Raw genomic sequence first — 15,082 nt, forward strand, 5'->3', positions numbered from 1 at the left:
AGGCTTCTGGTAGACAGTGAAGGAAAGACTGCCAGAAAGAAGACATAAGACAAATGTATCTAGAAAAGGATGTATGTTCTGACTTTCAATCTCAATTGCAAATTGTATGCATTTGTGATGTTTGTTTATGTGGCTGAGGAAAGTGTCTAATGTCTGGCGGCTATGAAACCAGATAGCAAAACGTTCATCAATGTATCTAAGTCAGACTTTGGATTTTAAAGTACAGGAATCTAGAGCACATTGCTCAAAACCTTCCATATAAAAGTTAGTAATTGGGATGGCAACGGGGAGCCTATGGCTGTGGCAAAACACTTCTAGAAAGTGTTTTGCCACACAAAATAGCCAGAACATGTGCAAAGAGTGCCATGATATCCAGAGGGAATTTATCATGTAAAAGAAGAATTGTATCATTGATTGGGACATTTGACGATGTCCCAGAGAGTCAAAAGAGTCTAATAAATCACTTTTTTTCCAGTGTGGTCTTTAATTTTGTTTACAAAGTATTGTGTGTTTTTAACATAGGAAGGGGAATGACCTACCAACTCCTTAAGTAATAAAGCTAGTTTTTTGGGCTAAATGATAATTGGGGCTGGCTATACCTTAAACTATCAGGGGGAGCAGTACATTCTGCCTGTGAATGTTGGGTAAACCATAAATTCTCGAGAAACAAGTGTAGAGCGGAAGTAAGTTTTTTAACTGTATCCTCAAGCCAAGAAGTGACTGATTTAATTAATTTTCCTGTTTTCTTTTTTATCTGATTAGTTGGGTTATAGTTAACAAGTTGACAGGTGCTGTTGTCTGGGACCAATTGATTAATTTTTTCCAAATATGTTTTTTTCTAAAAATATATTTTTAGAAAATGTTTTTGTCATTTTTTCTAAAAATAACAGCAGCACTGCCTTTATCAGCTCTAGTGATTATGATGTCCTAATTTGATTTTAATGATTTCAAAGCTATCTATTCAGATTTGGTTAGGTTGCTAATTATTGTTTTCGTATTATTCAAATTTAAAATTTTTGAGGATTCCAATCATATTTTGTCTGCTATAGTGGTTGGGAGAAATCTTAAGCTTCTTTCAATACGGTATATAAAGTCTCATTTGTTAACAGTCCTGGGTGACATGTAGCAAAGCTGAAACCATTGCTAAGTAGTAAGAGTTCACCATTGTTCAGGGCGTGATTAAAAGGGTTGATCACATGAGAGTTCACTGAAGGCATTTGGGAACTCCTATTATCACTTACTTCTGGTTGGCTGTCATTATCCTCTCTTCTTAGTAGTTGGCTGTTATTGTTATCACTGGCTTGTGGTTGGCTGTTTTCATCCACTGCAGAAAAATTAAAATACATAAATTGGCTAACTGAATATTTTCGTCTTTAAGTGTATGAAATTTGGATATAAGTTTTACTTTCTTTGTTTCAAGAATATGATTAGTAGAGTTGTCAGTAATCCTCTCAAGGATATCCCGCATATCTAGAATTAAACAACTTAAGCGTTCCGATTGCCAGGCATACAAAAATATATTGGAAAAATTTGGGTAAAAGAGCAAAGCTAATAATAATGGCAAATGCCTGTTGATTTCTGCTCAGGACATGAACTGGTTATTACTAACACAATGTTCCAACATAAAAATGTGCACAAATTCACATGGAGTGAAGAGGCAAGGAATAAGAAAAGTCTCATTGACTATGTTATTGTTGATATAGTACATCCACACTTTGTAGAGCTTTGCTTGGCTTGATGCCAAGAATAGTCAATTCATGCTGAAGGGGAGAAAGAAATGAAGGACATACGAATTGGTTGCCAACACGCGAAATCACATGCTTTATAGATAAAATTTTCCAACTGTTATACAAGCAAAATAGTTACCACTTTAAAAACTACAATGATCATAAAAGAGAAGATAATCTTCCAATGTGTAATAATAAAAAACTCATCAAAGATGACAGATTGAATACCCTATTATTGGAATGGATTCTCCTTTTTGTGACATGCACAGAAGTGTTGAAGGATCTCGAATCTGTGGGCATGTTTTACTGATGTATTCTCCCTGGTGCAGGACACAGAGTGTACAGAGGATTTGAAATTGGAAGTGATCACCATTTAGTCTTGAGCAGGATAAAATTGAATTTCATATTGAATAGAACATGATGTAAGAAAGTTCTCGAACGAATACGAGTTGAGCAGCTCTCAGATGTGAACTGTAGACTTGTGCTCTTAGAGAATACAGAGCAAATGTAAGAAAGCTAAACACTGTGTAAAACTAGCTAAACAAAAGTCATGAGAGGACTTTGGCAAGAATATAGAAAATAAATATCAAGAAGGTGGCAAAATATTCTGGAGGTTGTTGAAGAAGCTAAGGAATGGAGGAAAGAGTGCTGTAAAAGGAGTTGGAGATGATAAAGGTGACATGAAAACGGAAGAAAAAAATATCCTTGAAGAATGGAGTAATTACTTTGAAAAACTGCTAAACGAAACAAGCAGTGATGATAGCACAATGGTAAAAAAATCTACCGCCGACCACCACTAGTATTTTCATTATTTAATTTCATTAGATAATCACAAACACCAATGCCCATGGCGGGATTCGAACCTGCAGCCTTTTGGCTAGAGAGCGGATATGCTAACCACTCTGCCAACCAGGCTGGCAGAGTGGTTAGCATATGCAGCATATTAGACTCATTTGTGTAACCTATACGTTTTGAACATAAATTTATATGTTCAAAACGTATGAACATATAAATTTATGTTCATATGTTTTGGTGTGATGTAAACAAGAGATGACATTCCAATCAATACTATGTAAAGTATTCAGGGCATGTTCAGAAAGGCCAGATTTACCATTGTTATTGAATTTAATGTGCCATTTATGTTCTTTTTTTTTTCTGATAGGTATTGTGCCATTTATAGTGTTTCATACTGTATACACTGTACCTGTAATTCGTCCTATATAGGTGAAACAGGATGCGCAAATGTCTAATAATTTATTGATTTGACTTTTTGTTGGATAACTGCAGATAACACTATAGGTTGACCTATCTCTTAATAAGATATTAATTTTGCAATTATATTCAGTGGTATTCATGACAACAGTGACATTACCTTTATCAGTCTTCATGATGACAACACTGGTTTCTGGCATAGGGAGTGAAGAGTTTGTACTTATGAGAAGGTACATTTAAAAGAGGTGGATTTGCTTTGTGTAACATTTGGGCAATCTCAAAACATAATTTATTAGCTGCATCTATACATAATTCTCAGACACCTTTTTCTACATTTACCATGATTTGTAAGTAAGAGATATGTTGAGGAGACAAGGAAAAATCAGGATCTTTAGATAAAACATTTTCATTATTATTACATGACACCTCCAGGGAGTCCAAAGACTCATCAAGGGAGGGCACTTACTCTACAACTCTCTGTCTCCACCAACTACACCAACACGACATCTACCGCCCACCACCATCACACTAGCATTTCCAGAAAATCACAAACATCCATGCCCACAGTAGGATTCGAACCTGCAGCCCTTCAACTGGATATGCTAACCAATTGGCCAACCATCATTTGTTATTGGTCTATTAGTTAAATTTATAATCCAGCTGTTGTGGTTAGACTAAGTTATTGGCTGAATTAGTGAATCTATATAATTCACTGATTCTATGTAATGTACTCTTTCTTCCATTTCTAAACTTTTCCAATAGCTTCAAAACATTATGCCACCTTCCTGATATTTATTTTCTATACACTATAGTTTTCCAATGACTTATGTTTAGATAAGTTTAGCTTTCTTATATTTTTCTTTGTATTCTGAGTACTCTGGTATATTGAGTATTCTAGTATTCTGATTATGGGTATTCTGAGTACTCTGGATGTCAGTAAAACTGTGGGACTTATGATGGTATTTCACCATGGATTTTGTGCTAAAGAACTGATAGCTCCTTTGAACTGGCTTTTCAATATAAGTCTGGCTACAGGAAAGGTGCCCAGGGAATGGAAGGAAGGTAAGATAGTGGCATTGCATAAGGGCGATAGCAGACTGGAAGTGTCTAATTATAGGCCAGTTTGTGTGTCATCAGTAATTATTAAGATCTTGGAGAAATTAGTGAGGGACTGTATACAGCATTGGGCAGATGAGGGTAATGTTATCCGTGAGAGTCAACATGGATTTGTTAAGGGATGCTCTTGTTTTAGTAATATGCTAGCCTTTCATAATAAAGTTACAAGAGCAGTAGATGAGGGAAAGGCATATACTGCCATTTTCTTGGCTTTAGTAAAGGCATTTTGACAGGGTGCCACATGATAAGCTGATATTTAAGTTGCAGCACATGGGATTGGATGTCAGTTTAGTCAACTGGATTCAGGATTGGCTGTCCGATAGGTATCAGAGAGTTGTGTATGGTGGGGCAGTTTCAAGGAGGCAGAAGACAAGTGGGGTCAGTACTGGGACCTATATTGTTTAACCTTTATATCAATGACATTGTCAGTGGATTGCAGGGGGTGGATATTCAGTTGTTTGCAGATGATGTGAAGCTGGAAAGGGTTATTAGTAATAGTGCAGATTTCTTGTCTCTCCTACTTCCTCCAGTACAACTCCTCCAATGTTCTGACCCTGATCACACCACACTTGGACTATTGTTCTCAAATTTGGTCCCCAGGATTTGAAGGGGATAAATGAACTGTGAAAAGGGTACAGAGGCAGATAACAAAGATGGTTTCAGGATTATACAATGCTAGTTATGAGGATCGGCTGAGGGTATGTGGACAGCAGAGTTTGGCAGATAGAAGAAGGAGAGGTGATATTATTAAGACTTTTAAACCACTGAGAGGTGGTTACAGGTCAGCATCGACACTGGGGAGTTCTTTTGCTTGGTTGAATGGGAAGGAGTGATGACAAGAGGTCATCCCTGGAAGTTACGAAAGGAAGCTGTCAGCAAGAGGGTGAGGAGTGGTTTCTTTGCATGGAGGGTGGTTGAACTGTGGAATGCATTGCCTGATAGAGTGGTGAGAACGAGAACGGTCAGTGAGTTTAAGGAGTTAAGGAGTGGTATGATAGACTTTGTGTTTCCTAGGAGGGACCTCCACCGATGAGTCTTTTGACTCCATGGAGGCCTGAATAATAATAAGTAAATCTAACATACTTAATAGGAACTTCCAGTACACTTTCCTCTTTTCCAGTTACAAAATGCATATTAAAATTATTATAAAAACTTATATCAAAGTTATACTGTACTAAGATTAGATGTACAAAAATATTATTATGGCCTAGAAATGTTTGTAATGATATTGAACTTAGTATGAGCAACTTACTAACATAAATACTGTATCCATTCCTAAGAAATGTAAAAATTTATACACCAGAACAAACACTCCTGGATATGTGCAACTCCGAATACCTTCTTTCCATTCCCATGTTAAGTGACCATAACTAGTTAAAAAAAAAAAGTGGGGAGGGGAAGAAGAGAGAGAAAGGCATATTAAAAACAGAATTGACAAATTATTTATCCTAAAAAAATTTTTAAATTGAGCATATAAAATGAATTATTCATGAAAAGGATAAGAAAAAAAAAAATCTATATTTTCCACTCAAGCAAAAAAACTATCATCTGTGCTTTAGCCAAAGTTTCTTCTAAGCATAACAATATTACAATAACAAGTAACTTGCCTCAAGTTTGCACCTTCATAATTGCATTACTTAAAAGATAATCTCTATAAAGCCTTAATAAAAAGAAAAAAAGTCCTCAGGAGATCATCATTTAGTCCACAGATGGCATACTAGCCTTGTATAAGCTTGGTGGCTCCCTGCCTGTGTGTGGAAATGATGTAAAAAAGAAAATCTTATTGTAATGTTGTTATATTCAGAAGAAACCAAACATTATGAGACAAATCATTAATGCCAACCTAAAACCTCTAACAGTTACTTTTTAAAATACAAGATAATGCTTGATTTTTACTATTATTATTACTACTATTACTATTTATTATTATTACTACCAGGAAAGATCAGTGCCACATCGATGAAGGCTACACATCACCCAGCTGCTATATCTCTCCTTGAATTTATTCACACAACCTACATTCACCACCTCCAGAGTTAAGACTTCTATGGTCATACAGTGCTCTACAAGAGAAAAATCGAGCTCTCACCCTTTCCTTGACTGCATTCAATCTCACCTTTCATGTTTGCCCTCTCATCCTCTTCCTCCCTCCACAATTTTTCATTTTGAAATGAAACATTCCTTCTACTAGTATTCTATATAATCTTTTCAGAAATTTGTTGGGTCCATCATATCACCCTCTTTCTCCTGTTCACTAGTTGCAGTCCACACATTCTCAAGCTATCCTCATAATCTACATTTCATTCTCCTCCATCACGTCAAAAACTAAAAGACTAAATCTGCATACAATAGTCCAGATTAGGTCATATCAAGGCTTTTTAAACAGGCAAAATGACAACCTTGATTGAAAATACAATTCAGAGAATAATTTAAATACTGAAATAGACACTAACATGTATTTGCAATTTTTGCTATATGGCCATCAAACTTCTAAGAGCCCCAGGCTGATCCATTTCCTGACCCATAATCTCAAGAATATAATAAACCACTGGGTATTTCACCACACCATCATGCATAACTTAACATTTACTAACATTGAAATAACAATTTTCACATGCCCACAATTCCAACCTATTCAATCATTCTGCAAGCATCATTCAGTCACATTCCTGATTAAACTGCAAATCTTTGCACCACCACCAGCAAACAACTGTGTATCTTCTTTCTTCCATTTTGAAGAATTTATGGAGACAAAAACACATGTTGGAGTAATTATTTTACTTATGATTATGAAAATAACACTCGATACTTCCACCTCTGTATTGAGGTCATCATCAGGAAAAACATACATATGCAAAGGACACAAGCATAACACTACACAAAAATAAGATAAATCTAAATGTTTTGTTAATCATTTTCTGTTAATCATAGCCTGACCTCTGGTGGGAGAAAAAACAATAATAATAAATAAAATATACACAAATATAAATTATTTAACAAAATAAAACTAATTAATTAATTAGTTTTATTAACTAAAAATTAATTAAAAAATAATAAAAGTTTTATAGTGAAACTTCATTAAACACATCTCTATAGTCCTATATTAAAGTTTTCTTGTGTTGGGATTCTGCTATCATGTTCTGGATGCTATATAAGTTGCAGATGAGGCCTCCAGATTCTTGGAATTACTAATCCATCATTCTTATTGAGATTCAAATGATGTTTTAGCATCTCACAAGCTTCCATGAACTTTCTTTCAAACCAGTTTTGATGCAGTGTAGGGACTTGTGCCCATCCAGTTGATTCTGTGACATGTTTGAAGTGCAGAGTCTGACAGGCCTGCTTTTACAATAGTGGAGGAATTTAATGTGGTGTTTGTGATCGTCTTTTCATTATTGGGATGGTGTGACCTGTTTCCCCCTACATAGAGGAAACAGGTTGCAAGCAAATTGAAATTTGTAAACCCCTCTCTACCTTGCCCAACCATTTTTTTTTTTTTTTTGACTGCAATTAAACAAAATTAGTGCGTATTGCCTTCCTTAAGCATAAAATATAGTTCTGATCCAGTAATAAATTTTCTAGCTTCCTGGGTAGTCACTCATTCAAGCTTAGGAGTGTCATCCTCATCACTTTCTTTTTACTTCTATATTCCTCTGATGTTTTGCTTCAATTCCATCCTCAAAATCTTCACTTTCACCAACTGAAGTTAACCATCAATGGAGACAAACACTTCATTGTGTCTGATGTTTTTCACATCGAATTAAAATGCCATTTTCACCATTGGGCCATATCTGGCATATCCATGATTGTGATTGAATGCTTAAAAACCATAGTGAGCAAAACAGTGTTGAATGATCTTGTTGCTTATTCTTCACAAACTATCAGCTATAAACTGTACTGCTTGAAAAAGACTTTTGCATTGCCCTCCTTAGCAATTCTCATAAAGCAGTAAATTTTTTATTAATTTCCATTGTAATTCCATGTCCCATTTCATAAGCCAATTCTTAAAAAATGTATATAGAATCTTGGCATTTTTGTTTGCATGGTACTGAAATGGTAAATCCATTCTAATCTCTTTAAAGCACTGAGGCCTGGTCCTGTTTCCAATAACTAACAACTTTTGTATATCAGTTCCTGGCATATTTGAACAGCATGACACTGTACAATTCATTGTTTTCTTTCATCTAAACAATGTAGTATGTTCATAAGATAAGAATCCATCCATGTGGCATGATAAAATAGCTGTTTCGCCATTATTGCAGGTGTCATCAGCACGAAATTTTTGAATCAAGATTACATAATTTTTTTAACACTCCATGTGATAGAGATTAACAGCTAGCCCAATGAAATAATCAATGTATCACTGAAACTGAAATCAAACTGAATCTGGGTCTTTTTCCTGCCATCTTGGTATTGAACACCTGTTTTGCTAATCTTTCCTCTCCCATTCTATTTAAGTGACCATATCACCTTAGATTAGTCCTGCTCACATATTCTTGAATGCAAACAATGTCAAATACTTAATATCTTCATTTTTAATATAATTCTGCCATTGATGCCGTCTGTTCAGGCCCCTAATTTTTCTAAGAACTCTCATATATGTGTGGTCTCCCTAATCTTTAATCAAGTGCTTATTTCTCATTATTCACCAACTCTCAGAATCATAACTTAAAAACACTCTTGTATACTGCTATTTTAATGTTTTGGCTAATTTCTCTCTTATTCCATATAAATTTATTCAACCGACATCCCACCATACCAGTTTTGATTATTCTGTTGTCTATTTCCAGATTTAACACACACATCTTCACAAAAAATTGCACCTCAATAGCTGAAATATTTTACTTGTTCTATAGGCTTACCATTCAGATGTAGATGAAGTTTTCTATGTTTCTGCCTATTTTCACAGTTGAGGTCTTTTTATTGCTGATTTTCATAACTTCTGAGTCTTTTTATTGCTGAAAATCCTAGAAACTTGCACTGGATATGTTTAGGAGTACATCATCATCTGCATAAAGCAAACAGCTAAGGCTGATATCTCTAATTCTAATATCAGGCCTAATGCCACTTTCATTCATAATGTGATCCATATAGATGAATAAAAGTGGTGATAATATGCATCCTTGTCTTACCACTGATTTTACAGCAAACCATCTTCCTGCATTTCCTTCAAACTGCTGACTTACAAATTAAATAGACTATGCATTGACCTGTAAAATGTTCCATTTCCCCCATATAACAGCAGTGTTTTGAAAAGCTTTTCCCAGTACAAGGGAGCAGTTGAAAAGTTCTGAGAAATACCTAGAACAAAAATTATATTAAAGCTACTGATACAACTACAAGAAAGATCATATCTTAAAACCCTTTAATCTCCAGGTTTCATCAAATTGTAATAATTTGTTCATTTTCTTTTAGGATACATAAAAAGATATGTCAGACATTTTGAAGAAATTCAAAGACAGATGTGCAGGATGTCATCAAGTTTTTCATGCTGAAAGAAAAGTCTGTAACTGAAATTCCCCCAACTTTGTGTGAGACTTTAGGGGACTGTGCCTCAGCATATCCAACAGTCACCAGATGGGTAATCAAGTTTAAAATTGGCATCCTGAGACAACAGACACCCCCAGGTCAGGAAGACCTTTCACAGCGATCACACCTGAAAACATCAATGCAGTGCATGCCATGATCCTTGTTAATAGACAAATACCAGCTGAAAAAAAAACATTCAAAGCCTCTGGGATACCCAGGAAACAAGCTGGTCTCATTATCCACCAACATCTTTACATGCAGAAGCTCTCAGGCATTCAAACATTTGGTTGCCCCAAATGTTTGAATGCCGACCAAAAGAGAGAACGTGTGCTGTCATCTCAAGGGATTTTGGGTCATTTCAAAAAATCTATTGCAAATATTTTAGCTCGTATTGTGACTGTTGATGAAGCATGACATCATCGTCATGACCCAAACAACAGTCAATGGAATAGAGACACAAAGGTTCTCCACTACCATAAAAGTTCTGAACCCAAAAGTCAGCAGGGAAGGTTCTTGCCATTGTCTTTTGGAATATGGATGGTGTAATCCTTACTAAGTACCTCAAAAAAAAAAAAAAGATGAAACTGTTACAGCAGCAGTTTATTCAACAGCTCTGAAAGAATTAAAGGGGGTACTGAAGGAAAAACACCACAGGAAACTGAGCAGAGGCATGTTGCTTTTGCAGAACAATGCATCTGCTCACAAAACCCGACAGACAATACATAACTTGGGCTTTCAATGTCTGTCTCAACCACCCTATTTGCCAGATCTCGCCCCATCTCACTATTTGTTACTCCCAAATTTAAAGAAACAAAATTTACCACAGATGACGAAGTCGTATATGCAGCTGAGGACTGGTGCAACAAGGGAAACTTTTTTTTTCTCAGAGGACTGCAAATGATGCAGCAGTGTTGTAACAAGTGCATAACACTTCATGTAAGTTAGGTGGTTCTACCTCAATTCCTTTACAGTGATTATCACAACTTTTCAACTCTCGTACACCTTATCATATGCCTTTCCAGATCTACAAAACTTAGGTACAGATCCTTGTCATATTCTCCTGATTTCTCAACCATTTGCAGGAAGCAAAAATCTGATATTGGCAACCTGTATATTTACCAAACCCAGCTTGTTCTTTTCCAAGTTTCTCTTCCACAATTTTTCTCAATCTCTTTTCAAGTATGCTTGCATAAATCTTACCTAGAAACACTTAGTAGAGAAATTCCTCTGTAATTCTCACATTCCTCTTTATTTCCTTTTTTTTTTGTGCAGCCACTGCAAAATTTTTATAACTCCATATTTGAACATTTCCAGTCAAATATCTACTCCAGCTGCCTTTCGACATTTCAAGTTTTTGATGGCTTTTTCTACCTCAAGTATTTATATGTACTCATCTTTGCATTTCTCTAAAATTTTCTACTGCAATTCTCTCACTGCTTGTTTAATTTAACAGTCTTTCAAAGTGATTACTCCAGACATCTAGGATATAATTATCATCAGTTTTCATGTCACCTTTATCATCGTTGACTTCCTCCATTTCTAAGCTTTTTCAGTAGCCTCCAGAACATTTTGCCACATTCCTGATATTTAATATCAGGAAGGTGGCATATTAAATAGATATTTAATCCGGATAAAGGATTAAACTAAATTTATTATATTCTAACCAAGTGAAAAATAAACTTTCAACATCTTTCTCTAAATCCAGAGTAATTTATTAAAAAGGCAGCACACCATTTGGCAACTCCTATAGGTAGAGATGACCTTGCTAATGCTTCTGGCTGGAGAGACCTCAATAAAGGTTGAAACTAGTCTGGGTTGTGGCCCTTCTCTTAATGCATAACATTAGACATATCTGCAAGGAGATGTGTTTTGCATTATGGGAGATACTGAGATAGGAGTGATATCTCCACTTGGGCCTGGCTCCCACTGAAGAGACCTCAATAAAGGTTGAAACTAGTCTGGGTTGTGGCCCTTCTCTTAATGCATAACATTAGACATATCTGCAAGGAGATGTGTTTTGCATTATGGGAGATACTGAGATAGGAGTGATAGTAGCTTGCTCCACCTTTGCAAGGAGTCACCCTGGTGTTGCACTACCTTACCCCAGTCCTGAAGATACTTTCAGGCACAAACTTTGTTTGCTCACACTTGGATAAAGGATTAAACTAAATTTATTATATTTCCTGATATTTACTTTCTATATTCTTACCAAAGTATTTTAATTACTTTTGTTTAGCTGCTTTCACACATAACTTAGCTCTCTTACATTTTTCTCTGTATCCATTCAGAGCATTCTCTGAATATTGAACATGTTCTGAATGCTACGAACTTTCAGTATGCTTTCTTTTTTTTCAGGACTGCTTCTTTAACTTCCTGTGTTCACCATGTTATTTTTCTATCCTTGCAGACAACTTCACCACATACCTCCCTAGCTGACTCAATCAAAGTCCTCTTCTGAGTATGCCACTCAGACTCCATGGTTTGGTTCTTGTTTTCAATCTGCTTCATTTTGTATTCAATAATGTTTGTATAGTCGAGTCAACAGTTACCTGTAAAATCTGCTCAACTTTTTTAAAAAACTTTCTTACATACTTTTTTTTTTCAATGTGATATCCATTTTTATCCAAACTAAGTGATGGTCACTTTCAATATCAAATCCTTTGTAGACTCTTGTATCCTAAACCAGCATGAAGATATCACTAGCAACAATAACATAATCAATACTTTTCTTATTTCTTGTGTCTGATCACCAGATGATTGGCCTGTTACAGTTACATATTAGGCTTCACGACCTATTATGAATTCGAAGCTGGAAATCCCGCAGAATAGGTCGATCAATCCTATTACAGGAGTGTCCTATTGAAGCATGTGTTCATGGGACCGGTTTGCCTGTTCTGGGGAACAAAAAAACTTGAGTTTCCAGGTTTTTCAAATGACTGCTAGTACGAGACCAGCTAACTCACCTTTGGTTGAAAGAGACCAGATAAAGTCTCCTCACATCACTGACAGGAATTGAATCCAGGTCTTTCTGACCAAAGGGCTCTGTCTATACCAACTGAGCTACAGAGGCCTTGTGCACACTTTATGTTGAAAAATGGCGTTAGTAATCCCTAGTCCATATGCTGAGCAGAAATCCAGCAGATAATACTTACCATTATTATTAGCCTTGCCTTTTCTCCAAATTTTCCCAAAACATTTTTATATGCCTGATGGAATTCACTCACCATTTTACTGTTTAGATCTCCAACAAGTATTACTTTTCCATTTTCTTTATGTCAGCTGCCTGCTCAAATCACTCGAAAAATTCCTCTACTTCATCCTTAAGAGATTCTTTTGTGGAACATATGCACAAAAAATTTCATTGTCCATTTCCCTATTTTGATGTTTGTCCATGTAACTCTGCTTGAAACTGTCTTCCAATCAAGAAGTTTATTTGTTTCAGCGATGCCAATTATGTCCAAATGGTACTTTTCCAGTTCTTCTGCAAGCTCAATTTCCTTTCCATTAATACTCCTTATACTGAGAGTTGCTATCTTCAGTTCTTCTGTTGGGTTTGTTCTTTTTATAGGTTTTATTTCTGGGAAAATTCCCATGTTGGGAATAAGAAAATATAATTCCTCTAAGAAAATATTATTAATTTTATGGCTATTTAGCCTATTTTTGTTTAGGAGTGCCCCTTTTTATAATGTCATTGGCTTTTTACTCAGTTCTAAGGCATTACTGAAGTTTTGCATACATAAATATATGAAGAATATAAGAGAAAATTTGGACATACCTTTAGCATGTTGCTGGCTGTCTTCTAATTTAGCAACATCCTGGCATGTGCAACAACATTTATCTGCTGTCTGGTGGGAGTATGATTGAAAGGAAGGAAGGGGGGTAGAGTTCCAAAAACCCCTTCCTTTCAATCATACTCCCATCAAACAGCAGATGAATGTTGTTGCCACACTCCAGGATGCAACTGAATAAGGATAGCCAGCAACATCCTAAAGGTATGTCCGAATTTTCCCTCTTATATTCTTCATATATTTATTTATGTAAAACTTCAGTAATGCCTTAGAACTGAGTAAAACACCAATGACATTATAAAAAGGGGCACACCTAAACAAAAACAGGCTAAATAGCCATAAAATGAATAATATTCTGGAAGCTGTTGAGAAAGCTCAGGAATGGAGGAAAGAATGCTATAAAAGGAATTATGGATGATAAAGGTGACATGAAAACTGGAGAAAAATGTATCCAAGTAATCACTTTGAAAAATTGCTGAATAAAACAAGCAATGAATGACAGCACAGTGATAAAAAAAAAAAAAAAAACACCCAGACAGGCATGCAATTAGGAATAAATATTCATACATGAAATAGAAAAACACCATCAAAAGCCTGAAATGTGGAAAAATGATATTCAACCAGCAATTCTCAAGTATGGAGATATAAAAGTATTGCAGAGGCTGTAATGTTCAGAAGGCCTGGACAGAGGGAGGAATTCCAGATGATTGGAGTAGAGTTCTCATAGTATAATAAATTTAGTTTAATCCTTTATCCAAGTGTGAGCAAACAAAGTTTGCACCTGAAAGTATCTTCAGGACTGGGTTAAGGTGGTACACACCAGGGCAACTCGTTGCAAAGGTGGAGCAAGCTACCAACACTCCTATCCTAGTATCTCCTATAATGCAAAACACATCTCTTTGCGGATATGTCTATTGTTATGCATTAAGGGAAGGGCCACTACCCAGACCGGTTTCGACCTTTATTGAGGTCTCTTCAGTGGGAGCCAGGCCCAAGTCGAGATATCAGGCAGAAGCATTTGCAGGTCATCTCCACCTATAGGAATTGCCAATTGGTGTGCCACCCTTTTTTAATAGATTACTCTGGATTTAGAGAAAGATGTTGAAAGTTTATTTTCCACTTGGTTAGAGTATAATAAATTTAGTTTAATCCTTTATCCAAGTGTGAGCAAACAAAGTTTGCGCCTGAAAGTATCTTCAGGACTGGGTTAAGGTGGTACACACCAGGGCAACTCGTTGCAAAGGTGGAGCAAGCTACCAACACTCCTATCCTAGTATCTCCTATAATGCAAAACACATCTCCTTGCGGATATGTCTATTGTTATGCATTAAGGGAAGGGCCACTACCCAGACCGGTTTTGACCTTTATTGAGGTCTCTTCAGTGGGAGCCAGGCCCAAGTCGAGATATCAGGCAGAAGCATTTGCAGGTCATCTCCACCTATAGGAATTGCCAATTGGTGTGCCACCCTTTTTTAATAAATTACTCTGGATTTAGAGAAAGATGTTGAAAGTTTATTTTCCACTTGGTTAGAGTATAATAAATTTAGTTTAATCCTTTATCCAAGTGTGAGCAAACAAAGTTTGCGCCTGAAAGTATCTTCAGGACTGGGTTAAGGTGGTACACACCAGGGCAACTCGTTGCAAAGGTGGAGCAAGCTACCAACACTCCTATCCTAGTATCTCCTATAATGCAAAACACATCTCCTTGCG

The 15,082-nt window shown here is 36.1% G+C and overlaps 1 protein-coding gene across 3 annotated transcripts in view; it reads right to left on the reverse strand.

Moving 5' to 3' along the window:
• PIG-B (phosphatidylinositol glycan anchor biosynthesis class B) overlaps positions 1–15,082 on the reverse strand; it is a 118,531-nt gene that overhangs the window by 90,620 nt on the left and 12,829 nt on the right. For 2 of the 3 annotated variants that reach the window (XM_090411104.1, XM_090411085.1), the window contains exon 3: positions 5,308–5,425. In XM_090411104.1, the coding sequence (XP_090267230.1) occupies positions 5,308–5,425 (118 nt within the window). Of the gene's footprint in view, positions 1–1,241; positions 1,325–5,307; positions 5,426–15,082 lie in introns of those variants that run through there. The other variant, XM_090411094.1, reaches the window with a different exon arrangement.

This window comes from Typopeltis vanoorti, chromosome 2 (assembly GCF_054136105.1).
Source record: "Typopeltis vanoorti isolate ZY-2024b chromosome 2, IOZ_Tvanoo_1.0, whole genome shotgun sequence".
Classification (NCBI taxonomy): domain Eukaryota; kingdom Metazoa; phylum Arthropoda; class Arachnida; order Uropygi; family Thelyphonidae; genus Typopeltis; species Typopeltis vanoorti.